At 29.6% G+C, this 20,341-nt stretch overlaps 2 protein-coding genes across 2 annotated transcripts in view; one reads left to right on the top strand and one right to left on the bottom strand.

The window, feature by feature from the left end:
- The window catches only part of LOC122502475, a 156,980-nt gene that overhangs the window by 77,075 nt on the left and 59,564 nt on the right, over window positions 1-20,341 (bottom strand). The window lies entirely within an intron of this gene.
- Window positions 44-4,563, top strand: LOC122502476. Its single transcript, XM_043612551.1, has 3 exons — window positions 44-188; window positions 587-1,046; window positions 3,722-4,563. Exons 2-3 carry the CDS (start codon window positions 592-594, stop codon window positions 4,392-4,394), a joined length of 1,128 nt encoding a protein of 375 aa, XP_043468486.1. The 5' UTR covers window positions 44-188; window positions 587-591; the 3' UTR covers window positions 4,395-4,563.

Here is a 20,341-nt window from a genome sequence, read left to right as displayed (position 1 = left end):
TTAATTTTTATCAGATAAGGCAAACGTCACCTGAATGTATAACAGATAACGAAGCTTGTGACAGTTCACGTCTGTTATTCACAGTCTGTAGACGTTTTCAGTTTAAAATTCAATATTGTGTCAATTTTCAGAATTAAAATTCAAAAGGGTTTGAATATTTGAGAGAATTGTGCACAAAAATATCGTAGGTAAGAAAATTTTTTAAGAAAATTAGTTAGAATAACCAATACTTTAATATTTGAATTTTTTATTAATATTTGCAGAAGAAAAGTTTATTAATATAAAATGGTATACAAGGAAAAAAGTAATGTAATCCATATTTGATAAAAACACATTTTTTCGTAGTGATTAAACTGAATTTTTTTTTATTTCCCAACAATTCACAGACAGAGATAATTTGGGTAATTCTTTTTCAAAATTTGTTTGTAATTTTTAAACTTAGATAATAAATACAGGAAAGTCAAGTCGACCTTCTTTGAAGGAAAAAAAATTAATCTAATCTTTCATTTATTCATTTTATTTTGATAAGAAAAAATTGTATATTTTTTTTTTGGAAAATTTTTAACTTTTTTCTCTCTTTGTGCAGAAAAAATGAACCATTTGTATCCGAGTTTAGAGGATAAGTTTCGAAATGAAGGCGTCTGTCCAATTTGCATGCAGGAAATGGATCTCACACCAAAATTTTCATGCGTGAATAATCATGTATTGTGCTATCGTTGTAAACCATATTATTTCTCTTGTCCAAAATGTCGTGCACCAATTAATGTTCAAATTGCACCACGAGAGGTGAATTCCTTCAATCCACCAGCACCTCCGGTTCATCTAATGCCACACCCAATGCCACGAACTCCATATCCAACAACTCAAATGCCAATAACAATGCCAATGCCCAGTGCACCATCGGAGGTTGATTTTCATTTTCACGAAAGACAAAATTGGCAACCCGAACCGCCAACGGAGCATCAGGAATTGTTACCATGTTCCTATTCCCATATGGGATGTTGGGTCAAATTCCCAGAACACTTGAGAGAAATTCACGAGTCCAGGTAAATTGATAGATTATATTTTTTTTAAGGGGATGAGGGTAGACCATAGTTGTAATTTTAGCAAAATCGATTATTTTTTTTGCATTTTCTTGTTTTTATCAACTTTATAGATTTTTCCAAGGAGTAGGGATGACGTGAATAGGAAAATTTCATTTTAACTCTGAATGTGTAACAGGAAACGTTGAGTGTTTCTTCTGGGCGCAAAAAATCAGAAAATGAAACCCTATATTCTTTCGCAAGAATAATAACAAGTTTCATGCAAATTTGAGCAAATTCGAAAAATATATCAGCCATATTAGATCCGCCATTTTGAATTTTGATAATCTGACTTCATATTCGTAATCAGCGATCTTGAAAACCCCTGAGTGACAAGTTTCAAGCGAATTTGAGCAATTTTGAGAAAAATGGCCGCCATATTGAAACCGCCATTTTGAATTTTGAAAATCTGACATCAGATTCATAATCAGCGACCATAAAAACCCCCTAGTAACAAGTGTCAAGAGAATTTAAGTAATTTTGAAAAAAAAGTCCGCCATATTGGATCCGCCATTTTGAATTTTGAAAATCAGACTTCAGATTCGTAATTAGCAGGACTCGAACCAGTGAAAGTATTTAAAAATACGGACTCTACGAACCAAAAATGAAAAATTATGGACTATTTACGAACAAATTCTTACAGACAAAAATATAACCAGTTCGAGTCCAATAAGAGAACATTAAATTTTTTCATAAATATAAAAAATAGCCCGTGATAAAATTATGTTTTTATATTATAAGAAGATTGTTACTGTAACTTATTCAAAATTGATCATTTCAATTCAATTATTATTTTCAAGGATTTTAAACTAAAATTCTTCTTTCATCAATTATTTTTAATAATTTTCGAATAAAAAGTTATTTGTCAATTTTCAAATCCATTTCTTTACAATATTCAATTTTACAAAATTTCAATTTATTCTTAAATTCTTCAATTATATTAGAAAATAAAAACTTTAAATAATTTCAAAAAAAAAAAAAAAAATCCGCAATTAAATTTTTCCAAAAGAATTAATTTCAAAATTCAATTATTTCTTAAAATTCACCCTAAATTGCTTTTAATTTTCAATTATTGTCTAAAATTTTTACTGAAATTCATGTTTAAATAAATTGCTATTAGAAAATTCTTCTAGAATTCAATTATTTGAATTAATAATATAAATAATTTATCGAATAACTCAATGTTTCTTAAAAATCCATTCTCATAAAGAATTTTATCAAAAAATTTTTAAATAATTAAATTCTTTCGACGAATTTTAACAAAATTTTTAAGAATAATTACATTTTTCGAGAAATTAGATTAAAATTGAATTAAAAAAAATTAAAATTCTGCGATGAGTTTTATTATTTTTAAAAATAATTAAGTTTCTAAAGAGAATTTTAGTATTTACGAAAATAATTGAATTTCTTTGAAAATTTTATTATTTATGAAAATAATTGAATTAATGAGAGGAAATTTATAAAAAAATTTGTAAATAATTGAATTCCTGTGAAATTTTTATTATTTTTTTTAAATAATTAAATGCTTCCGTAGGATTTTATCAAATTTTTTTTAAATAATTGAATTCTTTTGGAAAATTTTAATAAATGAAAAAATTTAGAAATCTTTTAATGGAGGAAATGTTTTGAAAATAATTGTAATTTTGCGATGTGTTTTATTATTTTTAAAAATAATTGTGTTTCTAAAAAGAATTTTAGTATTTACAAAAATAATGTAAGTATTATCAAGAACTTTATAAAAAAATTATAAATAATTGAATTCCTGTGCAGTTTTTATTATTTTATGAAAATAATTAAATGTTTCCGTAGGATTTTATCAAATTTTTTTTAAATAATTGAATTCTTTTGGAAAATTATATTAAAATAATAAATATTAAAAATCATTTAATGGAGAAAAATTTTTGAAAATAATTGAAATTTTGACAAGAATTTTATTAAAATTTGTCGAAAATAATTAAATTTCGGAGAAGAATTTTAATATTTCTAAAGATAATTGAAATTTTGAAGAGAATTTTTAAAAAATTTTTTAACGTAATTGAATTTTTGCGAAGAATTTTATTACTTTTGAATTTGAATTTGAATTTGAATTTGATGAATTTAGAAAAAATATCCGCCATATTGGATCCCCCATTTTGAATTTTGAAAATCAGACTTCAGATTCGTAATCAGCGACTCTGAAAACTCCCGAGTAACAAGTTTTATGCAAATTTAATCAATTTTCAAAAAAGTATCCGCCATATTGTATCCGCCATTTTGAATTTTGAATGTTTGACTTCAGATTCGTAATCAGCGACTTCGAAAACCCCAGAGTAACAAGTTTCAAACGAATTTGAGTAATTTCGAAGAAAGTGTCCGCCATATTGGATCCGCCATTTTGAATTTACTTTTAGATAATCTATTTGTTAGAAAATTTCGTAATTTATAAAAAAAAATGCTTGAAAAAGATCTGTTTCCTTGTTACAAGTGGTGTACCCCCCTTAATCATTTAAGGGGGGTTTTTAAACTATTATGACGTCACAATTTTGTTGAAAGCATTTGTTTTAAAATTGTGACGTCATATTGATTCAAATTCCCTTAAATCAGTAAATCATCTTTTCTGCAAACGTATGTAACAATGATGAAATCTTTTATTGTTCCAGATGTCAGTACCATAATGCATCAGGAGAAAATATTGGCGACTGTAGATACAAAGAAGCAGGCTGCAATATTCAACTCCCAGTTTCTAAGCTAGTATCCCACGAAAGTGATTGTTCATACAAAGGAAGATTTGAAGAAATGGAGAACTTACGTTCCTCAATGGGAGACATGTCCCTAAATCGTGATCCAAACGAAATTGTTGATTGTAAATACAGAAATGTTGGTTGTATGGTTAGAATGCCATTTCATAGGAAGAGGCAACATGAGGAGAAATGCAATCACCGAGCCGACGACGATGATGATGATTCCGATGAAGTGTACCACGATCCAGATGAATTAGTTAATTGTAGATTTAGGGATCGCGGCTGTATGGTGAGAATGCCCTTTAAAAGGAAAGGAATACATGAGGAGAAGTGTAATCATCGTGATGGGGATAATTACAGCGATGATAATGATGATTCCTGCGTTTACTATGAAGATCCAAATGAACTGGTCGATTGCAAATGGAAAATGTACGGATGTAGAGTTAGACCAAAATCATCGTACAGAGAAATCCATGAAGGGAAATGCAATTACAAGCAAGATGAATGCTCCTACAGGGATTATGGATGTCCAGCGAATTTTCATTCTTCGCAGAGATTCGCTCACGAAAGATCATGTCGTTATGCTCCCTAAAACTATAATTCAGTTTTTTTCTTATGTTTTAATAATTTAAGGGTCTAGAAATATATTTTTTTGGAGAATTTTGCTAAAGAGGAGAAAAGTAGTTTAGACCTCTGCAGTCTTTGGAATATTTTTGTATTTATTTAAAGTGTTTGCAATAAATTTTTGGACAAAACATTAAGACACTGGAGTTAAAGTAATTTATTGATTGCGTTGCAGTTCTAAAACGATGATGATGGTGATGATGATAATGATGATGATGGTTAAAATTATTTGATGATTCTAACCGTTTGATGAGTAAAACTCACTTCTTTAGAGAAAAAAAGTACCAATCTTGGACACATTTTGCACTTTCGATATTCATTCTATTAAACCCGAAATTATCCTCCAATTATGCAAAATACCTAATATGCATTTAATAAGCTCCCCTACGTGCCGATATTAATTACGCTTAATTTCTCATTATTATAATAACCCATTTCTGGAAATTCCTTTCTAAAAAGCAATCACTGAATTTCAATAATCGAAAAAAAAAATTAAATTAAAACTCAAGAATGAATATGGAAAAATTATTCTTTTACTGTAGTTGTGGTACTTGACATTGAGTGTATTTTCCTGAAGATAGTTGGGGGATAAACCTCATAGGTTAGAGAGAGAGGATGATCGCCTAGGAATAAGGAAAGGAATGGTCGGAGTGAGATATCTAACACCTGGAGGCTAATGGTACAGTTTCTCTCCCTTCATAGTACGGGAAATTTCAGACTAAATGACACATCTACGTTTACATTGCCTATTTGTGACAACGACATCAACGTGATGTGAAACAAAATCCACTTATACACGCTGTCATTTTCATCATATAAATTGCTTCGACGCCTTTTTATTGCCCAGAGGCTTCTATCGCCGAAAGAGCAAAAAAAAAAAAACCAAAAAAACTTTAATGCTTTTATTAATTTTTATATAACAGACATATGCGATGTATCAGAGATTTTTTTTATTTTTAACACATTTACTTTTGACAGATAAATTGTAATTTATTCTCCAATTAAAAGTTACATTATTTGAAAAATCGAAACAAGTATTTTTTTTACAAATATTTATGACTTTTTTATTTTTACTCACAATTTTCACTACGGCAATATTTTTCAATTATTTTAACCATTTCGTGCTCCTAGGAAACCCAGTGGGTGGATTTCGTTGAAACTTGTTACTCGGGGGTTTTTGGGATCGCTGATTATGAATCTGAAGTCAGATTTTCAAAATTCAAAATGGCGGATCCAATATGGCGGACATTTTTTACAAAATTGCTCAAATTCGCTTGAAACTTGTTACTCGTGGGTTTTAGGGAACGCTGATTACGAATCTAAAGTCTGATTTTCAAAATGTAAAATGGCGGATCTAATATGGTGGATAATTTTTTCAAATTTGATCAAAATTCGCTGTAAATTAATTTGGTGTTTTGTTAAATAAAAAGGACAATTTTCAAATCTATTTCTTTAAAATATTCAGTTTTACGAAATTTTAATTAATCGTTAATTCTTCAATTAAATATATATTAAAAAATAAAAACTTTAAGTAATTTAAAAAAAAAATTATCAATTAAACTTTTCCAAAAACTGAAATTTATTTTTAAACCAATTTTTATCAGAAAATTCTAATAGAATTCAATTATTTAAATACAAAAATAAATGATTTATTGAATAATTAAATGTTTCTTACAATTCAATTCTCGTAAAGAATTTTATTAACAAATTTTTAAATAATTAAATTCTTGCAACGAATTTTAATAAAAATTTTAAGAATAATTAATTTTTTTGAAAAATTCGATTAAAATTGTAGTATTAAAAATAATTTCCCTGATTTCCAGACAAAATTTTGACTTAAGATTTTCAAATTCAATAACCTATAATAAATTTAAGATGAGAAAATAATTTAATTCTTGCAACAAATTTTTTTAAAGATTTGAATTCCTATGAAAAAAGTTATTTGTGAAAATAATTGATTTCTGGAAAAAAATATTATTATTTATGAAAATAATTAATTTCTCTTGTAGAATTTTATTCAAATTTTTTTAAATAATTGAATTTCTGATAATTTTTTAAAACTTTTTGAAAATAATTAAATTCTATAGAGAAATTTCATTAAAAAATTAAAAATAATAAAAAAAAAAATTAAAAAAATTAAAATAATAATAAATAAATAATAATAATAAATAATAATAATAATAAATAATAATAATAATAAATAAAACAATAAATAATAATAATAATAATAATAATAATAATATTTTTTTAATAAATAATAATAATAATAATTAAAATAATTAAAATCAGACGAAGAATTAAAAAAAATTTTTTTTTAAATAATTGAATTCCTTTGAAAATGTTTATTTTTGAAAAAAATAGAATTCTTAGGATGAATTCTGTTTAAAATTTTTTAAATAATTGATTTGCTTAGAAGAATTTTATTTTTTACGAAAATAATTGAATTGCTACGAAGATTTTTACAAACATTTTTGTCAATAATCAATTTTATTATTATTTTTTAAATTTATATAAACCATTTCATCAAATTTTTTTAAGTAATTCAATTCTCGAAAAAATTTTATTATAATATGAAAATAATTGATTTCTTGCGAAGAACTTTATTCCAATTTTTTCAAATAATTGAATTCTTAAGAAGAATTGTATTAAAAATAATTGAATTGTTTAGGAAAATTTTATTAAAATTTGCAATTTTATTAACTAAATCTTGTAAGAATTTTTGTTAACATTTTTTTAGATAATAGAATTTTTAAAAGAATTTTATTTAAATTTTTCGAAATAATTGAATTTCGCAGAACTATTTTCTTCAATTCTCTGAATATATTTGAATTCTTTTAAGAAACTTCAGTATAAAATTAAAAATAATTGAATTGATTTAAAAAAATTTATATAAGAAATTGGTGAATAATTGAATTCCTGTGAAACTTTTATTAAAATTTTATTTAAATAATTGAATGTTTTTGAAAAATTATATTAAAATAATAAATATTAAAAATAATTAAAATGAGGAAAATTTTTGAAAATAATTGAAATTTTGTCAAGAATTGTATTAAAATTTTTGAAAATAATTGAATTTCGGAGAAGAATTTACGGACAAATTTATGGATCTTTACGGGATTTACGGACAAAATAATATTAATTTGTTTTTATATTTTTATCTTCCATTGATCGAATTTAATTCTCGTTTTAAATTAATATTCCTTTTTCCAGCAATAGATTAAAAATTGAATAAAACAATTTTCTCCAATATTTAATTAAATTAAACAAATTGAATTCGGGAGTATATGAATTTATTGAAAACATCGAGGAATCGATAATTTTATTTGTACAATAAATTGTTTTCAACACATATAATAAAATCAACAAAAGGTTCTGTTAGCTCTGTTATTTCATCATTGATGAGTACATAATCAGCAGATTCCCTTTTTTCGATTGTAGAGAAAAAAAAGAAGAAGAAGAAGAAGAAAAAGTCTCACCACCACGCGGGAAATCTTGAAATTCCCCAGAGAATTTGGATTCCAAGTCTTCGAAACTAAATAAATATCGAATGACTGAAGAGAAAAATCTCCCTCTGCTGGGTCGTCAGGTCTATTACGATGAGCAAAGGGTCAGGAAACTTTGGCGAATATTTCGATGTCTCAGAGATGGACAAAGAGAAATGGGAAATACTTTACATGGGAAAATTGAAAGAGATGGGTTCAACTTCCTTCTTGGGTATAGAAAATAGTCCTAAACAGATAGACTCAAGTTTATTGAATCAAACATTTAAAAGTTTATGTCTACAATATTTCTTTTTACAATCAAAACATTTTACATCAAAAAATTTTATATTTAACATACTTTATAATATTAGATGTCTGAAAATAGAAATAATTTTGTAGGTTTTGTATTTTTATCCTTGACAATTATTAGTTTTAAGAAAAAAAAGATCATTTACACTATTAAGAAATGATAGTAAGTATAAATATTATGCTCGAATAAGTTTATGGCAGAAAAGCAATTATCGAGGCAGCTCTCTAGCAGCTTCACTTTCTCTGGATTAATTTCCATCTTGCAACGAGGGATCGAGGCAAAATAGTATCTCAAGGGGGCCACAACCAAAAGACACAACTTTAATTAAAAGACAGGTGCTTTCTTGAATTGTCTTAATTTCTTCCTATACAATTCAATAAAAGTACGAATCAACAAACTATTAGACAAATATTTTGATTCATGATAGTTGCAACAGTTTATTAATACCTCTTTTTTTTAATATAATTGAAAATATTACAAAATTTATTTACAATGCAGACAAATTGAAGAACTTTTACAATGTGAACTTGAAAAATAAAACTCCTTATCATAAAACTTGCTTTCTGACATTTGTTCATAAATCAATAGATGAAAAAAGTATCTTCATTGGTAAATAATTGTCGTTGCTAGGACGCGAAGGAACAAACACAAAAGAAAACAAAGTAGGTGGAATTCAACTTGACATAACATGGTTAGTACAATTGGAAACCTGTAAACTTGTAAGTTAATTTTTTTCAGTATTTACTAGTTTCGTTGTCATCTAATTTTGCCTTTTATTACAGAGACATCCAAGAATGAAGCTGAAAATTATCTTTTATGTTTTCCTAATTCTGGTGATTTTGGAAATTAGCCAAAAGAATTATACGAACTGTTCAAAAACTAACCTAAGCAAACTAAACAGATCATCAAAATGGTTACAAAGAATCATAACGTCAATCAAAAAGGATCCAAAAGTCTACCAATTATTCTTGATAACAAACAATGAATTCGTGGATCATGAAGTGGTTCGAGAAATACAGAAAAATCTACCAATTCTGTACTTTAGTGACAGTTACACAAGACAAAAGATTCAACACTTTGAGCAAAGGAATTCCTTGAGCAATCCAAGAGATACATTGTTTGTTATTGACGAATCGGTACAAAAAGATAATATGGAATGGATAGAGGAAATGATGACATTCATTAAAAACCTGACGAATGTTCGTATTCGACCTAAATGTCTAATTCTTCGCTACTTAGATTCCAACAAAAGGCTGAATTACAAAAACTTTCTGCAAAAGATGTGGGGAGATTTATTTCTAGATCTGACGATTTTGGACGTTACTAAACATGGAGCAACGGTTCATCAGCTAAATCCATTTGTTTCCTATACGATAGAACCGTTCACCAAACAAACAGTTGTATTTCCATCAAAACTTGGTAATCTAAATGGTTACGGACTGAAAGTGGGAATTCTGAATAGACCCCCGTATGTAAAATTAAAGCGGAATTCGACAGGTCATCCCTATGATATTAGTGGACCAGATGCTGAGGTTGGGAAAATTTTCGCTAAATTATTAAATTACAGTCAAGTATTCGTACCTTCTGATCAGGAGGACAATGGTATTTTTTACTGCGAAAAAGTGGAAAAATCTACAGGTTTCATGAAATTAGTTCAACAGAATAAAATACAACTGCTTAGTTACACGACCACAACAACAAAAAGTATTTGTAAGAAAGAAATATTCGAAAATATGATTGTTTCCCTAGAAAACTATGTTGCAATTGCTCCAAACCTAAAATCAAAAAGCTATTCAATTACCATTGGAAATACTTTTTACTATTCAATTCTATTAACAATTTCACTAACACTATTCAGTTCGATAATAGTAAGACTATTTAAATTTGATAAAACGATTTGGAATTGGACAGTGGTCATACAAATTTTGTTTGGAATCGGAGTAAAAGCTCAGCCTAGAAATTTAAAGGAACGGATCATTTTCGGATGCCTTCTGATCATCTATTTTTACTACTCTTGCAACATTTTAATGTCTCTAACTGATTTCAATTTTCGATTAGATAAAAATGTTGAGATCAGTACCCTAAACGATTTAATTGACAGCGGTCTTCAATTCAGTTCTGAATACAATAAAATATTAGGTTTTTCGAAAATAGAAGACGAAAGTAAATTTACAGCCTGGGTGAGGAAAGGTCGAGCAACCACTTACGAGGAATGTATTGAATTGCTTTTAAAGTACAGGAATATAACATGTATTATGAGATTGTCACAAGCTGAATGGTACACTGGTTTTTTGAGAGAGAAAAATCTCGTGACGTATGTGCCAGAATTTATACTCTCTGTTGGAAGTGGGTTTACTTTGGAACCTGGATCGCCGTTTGTTGATAGATTTCAACAAATACATAGATTTTTGGTCGAGTTTGCACTATTGGAGAAAGTGAAAATCAAGAAGTCGTTGAATTTCACTAAGTACTATCGAAGTCATAGTAGAACAGAAGAACATTTACAAAAATGGGATGAGAATGCAGATGAATGAAAGATACTATCATTACTGACTGGGATACTGATTGCTGGTTATTTGTCATCAATAATTTCATTTGTTTTTGAAATAATATTAAGCAAGTGGAAGTAGAGACGAAAATGTCAATCAAATCAAGAGTTGGGATAATTTACAGATTTTATCTGTGATTTGACAGCTGAAGCACTGCATACCTTGTTTGTATGTCCCTATCCACTTTTTCAAATTAAATAAAATGATTTTTAACTCTGACGTCTTGTAAATCAATAGATTTAGTTTACTTTTTCAATTATTGTTGCTAAGGTACAAGAAAATAAACAAAGGGAATAGAATAGTTTGATTCCTGCTGGATGTAATAGTCCGTTCTATAAGGTACCCGCAGCAAATGTAAGTTTCTTGTTACATTAAAAGTTGTACTAATTAATTCAAACCCTCCATTTCTGCATCTTTTTTACAGAAACATCGAAAATGAAGCCACGAACCATTTTCTATCTTTTCATCGTCCTAGCAACTTTTGAAATCCACCAAAAGTATTATGTAGCTAGTTATGAAGGTACTACCCTGAACAAACAAGATTGTCAATCAAAGTGGTCTCAAAATTTAATTAGAAAATTAAAGAAAGAACCAAAGATTTATCAGATAATGTTGTTGGCAAATTATTTAAATGCTGATCATGTTGAAATAATTCAAGAATTACAGAAAAGTCTGCCAATCTTGTATTTTAATTACTCTTACTCAAAACTTCAACAAATTAAGAGAATGAACTCTTTAAGCAATCCAAGAGATACTACATTATTTCTCATTGTCGAAACAAAACAAAAGGACAATATCCAGCAGACGCAGAAAGTAATGGCTTTTATTAAGAATTTATCAACTGTTCGTATTAGACCAAAGTGTTTAATTCTCCGATTTTTGGATTCCAATTGCACATCGAATTATGAAAACTTTCTGCAAAAGCAATGGCAAGATTTATTTCTAGAGGTAACTATTCTCGATGTTAGTAAAGAAAAAGTCACTATGCATCAGCTGAATCCATTTGTTGCCTACAAAATCGAAACATTTGTCAGCAGAACTCCATTATTTCCACAGAAACTTCGAAACCTTTACGGATATCCAATCAAGATTGGTGTTCTGAATAGACCACCGTACATAATGTTAAAACGAAATTCGACAAATCATCCTTATGATATTATTGGCCCAGATGCAGAGTCTGGAAAAATTTTTGCTCAATTATTAAATTACAGTCAAGTGTTCGAACCAACAAATCAAGAAGATGGTGGTTTGTTTAGCTGCTATGTGGACAAATCAACGGGTTTTCTTGGAGATGTCCAACGAAATAAAATTCAATTCTTTGGTTACACGTCTACGACACTAAAAGTTGCTTGTGAAAATGAAACATTAGAGAATGTAATTTTAGACGTCGATTATCTTGTTGCAATTATTCCAACATTGAAGTCAAAGAATTTTTCATTTACTATCGGAAATGCCTTTTATTATTCAATTCTGTTAACAGTCTTGATTGCAATAGTGAGTTTGATAATAGAAAAACTTTTGAAATTTGATGAAACAATTTGGAATTGGACGGTCGTACTTCAAATTCTGTTTGGAGTGTCAGTAAAAGTACAACCTAGCAAATTAAAGGAGCGTATCATATTCGGATGCTTCTTGATTATCTACTTTTATTATTCCTCCGATATTTTGATGTCGATGACAAATTTTAATTTTCGAATAGAAAAGGAGAGGGAGATAAAAACCCTGAATGATTTAGCAAAAAGCGGTATTCAATTGAGTTCAGAAAAGAATAGATTACTTGGCCTAATATTTCAATCAAAAGAATTACAAGCCTGGGTAAAAAATTTTCGAGTAACCACACAAAAGGAATGTATTGAATTACTTCTTGAATATAAGAACATGACTTGTGTTATGAAACTGTCACAAGCCGAATGGCATGCTGGATTATTAAGAGAACGAAATATGGTCAAAGTTGTACCGGAAGTTTTTTCTTCTATAGGAATTGGATTTCTTTTGGAACCCGGATCCCCGTATGGGGAAAGAATTCATCAAATAAGCAGATTATTGTCAGAATTTGGATTGTTAAAAAAATTTAAACTCCAACAGAAACCGAATCCAAATTGGTTCTATCAAAGTGGTACCAGTTTGGAAAATAATTCACAGAAAAGAAATCAGGATGAGGATGAATGGAAATTACTATCCTTGCTGTATTTAATACTGATTACTGGTTATGTATCATCGTTGCTTTTATTCATTACTGAACTTGTGTTCAGAAAGTGGAAGCAAAAAAGCATGATTTCCATAATTTGAGGAGCAAGAAAAACCCCTATTTTTGTTGCAAATGGAACAGCTTCTTGGTATCCGTCCGTTTTGCCGAATATACTTTCCAAATCAGAAATACTAGATAAAAGATTAGGTTTGTGTAATTGGACTACCTAGGTAAGTTATCAAATGAGTAATTCAAGGGACATTTAATGATACGAAATAGATTACACAATTAGTTCTACTTGAATTTTCCATCTTCTTGATCATAAGTAAAAGCAAAGTCTATCAGTAAATTGGTATTTCTATCTACCATCAGACTTGACCTGTGATAAGTCGATAGATTAAGAACTTCATTCTTTTAGAATTGTTGCTAGATACAAAAAACAAACAGCAAGGAATTGTTTTACAATTTTTTTTTAACAATATCGATTGAATTAATCAGATAGCAACAAAGAGTTTTATTACTTTTGTAAATGTTAATAATCGTGAATATTCTTTCAGCGTTGAAATATTGTTACTAATATTTACGACAGAATCAAACTCAAACATCGGACGCTGCCGATATTGTTGCCCGACGCGAAAAATTGTAAAATAAGGAAACTCGACGGCGATTTTTAATCCAGGTAGCACCCTGAGAAAAGAAATCATGTCCGTGGCTTAGCCTCAAGTGTAAGAGTGAACCTTGAGTGAACGTATCGGGGCATTAGGGAGTAAGTTCGTAGCCTTCCTTTCCAAGAAGCTCCTCGAAGCATGCCAGGCCACAAACTGAAGAGTTCTGCATGTAAGCGGAATCGTGAGTCGCAGCGAACGTCGTACTCCCACCATCCTATTTACTCAATGCACTTCCCTCTTGTGAGGTCATGAAGGAAAAGCAATGGGATAGTGGGGGTACTAGATTCGCTGCGAATCACGATTCCGCTTACATGTGGAACCCCAGTAGTGCGCTGTCGTTACACTCTCTTTGCCTTCAAGCTGTACGCGAATATGATGACTGTGCTATATTATGTATGATATTGCTATATTATAGTCCATCGTTACACGTTATTCTCTTGAAAGTAAGTTTTTAGATTACAGTAATACTTATTGTACAATTGTCAACTTTTCTTTCTTGGATGAATTTTAAATAAATATTCTCTCAAAACATTTAGTAGACTCACTAACTTATTCTCATCCAAAATAAGGTTCGTCGTACATCGCAACCTGTATCGCTTCATATTCGACATAAGCTGCAAAACATTTTATCAATATTCAATCATATTCGTACCTTGTAACTGTATTATTGCTTTTCGATAAAATAGTCATTCAAGTAAGTGCTATGAAAATAAAGATAGTCCTTTAATAAATTAGACCGAAGTATTATGTCAATTCTCATCCATAAAATAATTTTCAACTTTGATCTTTAAAAAACAAAAGATTTAGTTAACTCTTTGCAATTATTGTTGCTAAGGTACAAGGAATCAAACATACGAAATAAAATAGTTCGAACCCCGATCGTTGAGACAGTCTGTTCAGTAAGGAACCCGTAAAGCAAACGTAAGTTTCTATCACCTTATTAAAATTTGCACTAATCAATCCAGAATTTATTTTATTTCTGCATCCTTTTTTACAGAAACATCAAGAATGAAGCCACAAATAATTTTCTATCTCTTAATCTTCCTAGCGATTTTTGTAATTAAACAAAAGTATTCTGTAGCTAGTTATGAATTAACCCCAAACAATCAAGATTATCAATCGAAGTGGTCTCAAAATTTAATTAGTAAATTAAAGAGAGAACCAAAGATTTATCAGATAATGTTGTTTGTAAATTCGTTCAATGCAGATCATGTTGAAATAGTACAAGAACTACAGAAAAATCTTCCTATCTTGTACTTTAATTACACTTACTCAAAATTGAATCAAATTCAAAAAATGAAATCTTTGAGTAATCCAAGAGACACTACATTATTTCTTATGGTCGAAACGCCACAAAAGGACAATATCCAACAGACGCAAGAAATAATGGCACTTATTAAGAATTTATCAACTGCTCGTATTAGACCAAAATGTTTAATTGTCCGATTTTTGGATTCCAATCGTACCTCGAATTATGGAAACTTTTTGCAAAAGCAATGGCAAGAATTATTTCTAGAGGTGACAATTCTCGATGTTAGTAAAGAACAAGTCACTATTCATCAGCTGAATCCATTTGTTGCCTACAAAATCAAAACATTTGTCAGTGGAACTAAATTATTTCCGCAAAAAATTCGAAATCTTTACGGATATCCAATCAAGATTGGAGTTTTAAATAGACCACCGTACATGATATTAAAACGAAATTCGACACATCATCCTTATGATATTATTGGCCCAGATGCTCAGTCTGGAAAAATTTTTGCTCAATTATTAAATTACAGTCAAGTGTTCGTACCCACAAATCAAGAAGATGGTGGTTTGTTTAGCTGCTATGTAGACAAATCCACAGGTCTCATTGGAGATATCCAGCGAAATAAATTTCAATTCTTTGGTTACACGTCTGCGACAATAAGAGCAGTTGCATGTGAAAATGAAACGGTAGAGAACATTATTTTGGATATCGATTCTCTTGTTGCAATTATTCCAACATTAAAGTCAAAGAGTATTACAATTACAGTAGGAAATACATTTTATTATTCAATTCTGTTGACAATTTCGATTGTTATGATCTGTTTAATAATAGAAAAACTTCTGAACTTTGATGAAACGATTTGGAATTGGACAGTGGTAGTTCAAATTTTGTTTGGGGTAACAGTAGAACAGCAGCCTAAAAAATTAAAAGAGCGTATCATATTCGGATGCTTCTTAATTATCTATTTTTATTATTCCTGCAATATTCTGATGTCCATGACAAATTTTAATTTTCGAATAGAAAAGGATAGGGAGATAAAAACCCTGAATGATTTAATAAAAAGCGGCCTTCAATTTAGTTCAGACAAGCATAAAATATTTGTTATAGCCCAAATGTCTGAACCAAAAGAATTACAAGCCTGGATAAAAAATCCTCGAGTAACCACACCAGAGGAGTGTATTGAATTACTTCTTGAACATAAGAACATGACTTGTATTATGCGACTGTCACAAGCCGAGTGGCATGCTGGATTATTAAGAGAACGAAATTTGGTAAAAGTCGTCCCGGAAGTTTTTTTTTCTACAGGAGTTGGATTTGTTTTAGAACCTGGATCTCCGTATGTTGAAAGAATTCAACGAATAAGCAGATTATTGATGGAATTTGGATTATTAGAAAAATTTAAACTTCAAAATAAACCGAATGCAAATTCGTTCTATCAAAGTGGTACCAGTTTGGAAAAGAATTTACAGAGAAGAAATCAAGATGAATGGAAATTACTATCCTTGCTACATTTTATACTGATAACTGGTTATGTATCATCGTTGCTTTTATTCGTTATGGAACTTGTGTTCAGCAAACGGAAGTTAAAAGAAAGATTTCAATAATTTGAGGAGCAACAATAGCATCTACGTCCACTTTCTTAAGAGGAGTTTCTTTTTTCTTATTTCGGCTGTCTCCTGAGGACTGCCAAAACTTCGTTTTCTTTTCTGTGCTTCCTTAACATCACGCCTAAGCTGACGTTAGTGCATGCGATCTCTTCGATTTTTCCGATCTTCTCAGTTCCTGTCTGCAAAGCAGATAGCGCTTTCTACTTGCACATTACACTTATCAGCCTCTGCATGCTTTGACTTCACTTCGTTAACAAGGTTCTTAAGTATTTTGAAACCGGCCTTTATCATCATATTGACGTTATTTATAGATGTCGCCGGATTTGCTCATCTTTGCGACTGTTATGATTATTATAATTTCTACACAGCAAATAATCTACAAATATAATTATTTATAGTTGTTTGTTAGAAACCTGCAAAGTTCTACATATATTCAAAATAAATTTTAATAAACACTGTTCACTTTTGATGACTTTTCGTTAATTAATGTAAATATTAGTACTAAGCTACTTTTTTCTACTCTAGCTAATTTTGTTGATTGGTCTAAAAATGGTTCGGCCAGTAGTCATCCAACAATTTTTTACATTTAACAGAAAAATTTTGTCTACTAGCCTGCCATTAGCTACTTGACCTTTATTGATTCATTTTCGACATAATGCTGCAAAAAGTTTTAACAATATGTAATCCTACTCTTATCTCGTAACCGTATTATTACTTTTCGACAACAGTCACTCAAACAAGTAATATGAAAATAAACTTCGCCTTTTAATAAATTAGACCGTAACATTATAGCGATTCCCATCCACTTTTCGAAATGAAGAAGATAATTTTAAACTTTTCATCAATTTTGACCTTTGATAAATCAATAGATTTAGTTTACGATTTGCAATTATTGTTGCTAAGGTACCAGAAATCAAACATAGGAAATAAAATAGTTTGAACCCTAATGGATGTGATAGGTTGTCGAGTAAGGAACACTTAGAACAAATGTAAGTTTTGTCAGCTTATTAAAATTTGCACTAATCAATCCAGAATTTATCTCATTTTCTTTATCCTTTTTTACAGAAACATCAAGAATGAAACCACAAATAATTTTCTATCTCTTAATCGTCCTAGCGATTTTTGTAATTAAACAAAAGTATTCTGTAGCTAGTTATGAAGTAACCACAAACAATCAAGGTTGTCAATCGAAGTGGTCTCAAAATTTAATTAGAATGTTAAAAAAAGAACCAAAGATTTATCAGATAATGTTATTCGCAAATTACTTAAATGTTGATCATGTTGCAATAGTTCAAGAACTACAGAAAAATCTGCCAATCTTGCATTTTAATTACTCTTACTCCAAAATTCAACAAATTGGAAAAATGAAGTCTTTGAGTAATCCAAGAGATACTACATTATTTGTCATTGTCGAAAAGGACAATATCCAACAGACGCAGAAAGTAATGGATTTTATTAAGAATTTATCAACTGTTCGTATTAGACCAAAGTGTTTAATTCTTCGACATTTGGATTCCAATCGCACCTCGAATTATGAAAACTTTCTGCGAAAGCAATGGCAAGATTTATTTCTAGAGGTGACAATTCTCGATGTTATTAAAGAACAAGTCACTATGCATCAGCTGAATCCATTTGTTTCCTACAAAATCAAAACATTTGCTTGCAGAACTCCATTATTTCCGCAGAAACTTCGAAATCTTTACGGATATCCAATCAAAGTTGGAGTTCTGAATAGACCACCATATATGACATTAAAACGAAATTCGACATATCATCCTTATGATATTATTGGCCCAGATGGAGAGTCTGGAAAAATTTTCTCTCAATTATTAAATTACAGTCAAGTATTCGAATCAAGAAATCGAGAAGAAGCTGGTTATTTTAGCTGCAATATTCAGGAATCCACCGGATTTTATGGAGATATTCAACGAAATAAAATTCAATTCATTGGTTTCACGACTTCGATACTAGAAAGTTTTTGTAAGAAAAAAACTTTAGAGTTTATTACTTTGGATCTCGATCCTCTTGTTGCAATTATTCCAACATTAAAGTCAAAGAGTATTTTAATTACAGTAGGAAATACCTTTTATTATTCAATTCTGTTGACAATCTTGATTGTTATAATCAGTTTGATAATACAAAAGCTTTTGAAATTTGATGAAACAATTTGGAATTGGACGGTGATAGTTCAAATTTTGTTTGGGGTATCAGTAGAACCACAGCCTCAAAAATTAAAAGAACGTATCATATTCGGATGCTTCTTGATTATCTACTTTTATTATTCTTGCAATATTCTGCTCTGGATGACAAATTTTAATTTTCAATTAGAAGAGGATGTGGAGATAAAAACCATGAATGATTTAATAGAAAGCGGTCTTCAATTTAGTTCCGAGAAAAGCAGAATAGTAGGTTTATCACAAATGTTGAATTCAAAAGAATTAAAAGCCAGGGTAGCAAATTCTCGAATAACCACTCCAAAGGAATGTATTGAATTACTTTTTGAATATAAGAACATGACTTGTATTATGAAACTGTCACAAGCCGAATTTCATGCTGGATTATTAAGAAAACGAAAGTTGGTGAAAATTGTTCCAGAAGTTTTCTCTCCTGTAGCAGTTGGATATCTTTTGCAAGCTGGATTCCCGTATGTTGAACGATTTCAAGAAATAATTAGATTTTTGGTAGAATTTGGATTATTGGAAAAATTTAAACTACAAGAGACGGCGAATGTAAATCATGATAGCAGTTTCGAAGAGAATTCACAGAAAGGAAATCAGGATGAGGATGAATTGAAATTACTATCCTTGCTGTATTTGATACTGATTGCTGGTTATGTATCATCGTTGCTTTTCTTCATTTCTGAACTTATCTTCAGCAAGTGGATGCGAAAAAGAAAGAAATGTTACCACTTTTAAATTGTCGAAAAGATGTTTACGCAATTGAATGACCTGGTAAGTTATCAAATGTGTAATTTAAGGAAGTTTTAATGTTACAAAATGGAATAGAAAAGAGTTTAATTTGAATTTTCCATACTCTTGATTATAAGTGAAAGCAAACATTATCAGTAAATTGGGATTTCTATATCTACCATCAGACTTGACCTGTGATCAATCGGTAGATTAAAAACTTCATTCTTTCAGAATTTTTGTTGCTAAGCATTAAAAACACAAACAGGGGAGAAAATTTTATATAATTCTTTTAACAATAGCGATTGCAATAATCAAATGGTAATGCAGAGTTTCATACTAGTATTGGAGTGTTTTAAACTATACTTAGATTCTTGTCTCAACGTTGTTGCATAATTCGTATTATTTAATAATATCTCATTATTTTGAAAATTTCAGTGTGGCGTAGTCATTGAAGAAGTAATTTGAAAATTAATGTAACTTGGGTAAGTATCAATATAACAAAGCTAACCGAAAACCTATATATCGGAGACATGGGACCTGTATATCAGTATCTTAAGAAATGTCGACTAATAATTAGAATAAACGTCACTAATGTAAACAATAAGTTTGATATGATTGAAAAAACAATTCAAATAAGTGAAGCAGCGTGTTCCATTTACTGCAGCTCTGAAAAGGAAATTCATGTAATAAAGGGACGATTTGACAACGTAATGATGGGCAATAGCAATAGCATGCATTGTACAGCACAGCCATCGTAGTCGCGTACAGCCGGAAAGCTGTACGATTCCAACTCTTCAGTTCGTGGCCTGACATGCTTCAAGGATTTTTTATTGTAATTCGAGGATTTTTTATTGTTATTAATTTGTAATTACTTTTCGTTAGCAGAATTGTCCCCTAAAGAAGTGCTATAACAATAAAGTATGTCTTTTAATAAATTAAACGGTAACAAA

The sequence above is a fragment of the Leptopilina heterotoma genome, unplaced genomic scaffold (assembly GCF_015476425.1).
Source record: "Leptopilina heterotoma isolate Lh14 unplaced genomic scaffold, ASM1547642v1 Lhet_23, whole genome shotgun sequence".
Taxonomy (NCBI): Eukaryota; Metazoa; Arthropoda; class Insecta; order Hymenoptera; family Figitidae; genus Leptopilina; species Leptopilina heterotoma.
This window is presented reverse-complemented; position numbering and strand designations above follow the sequence as displayed.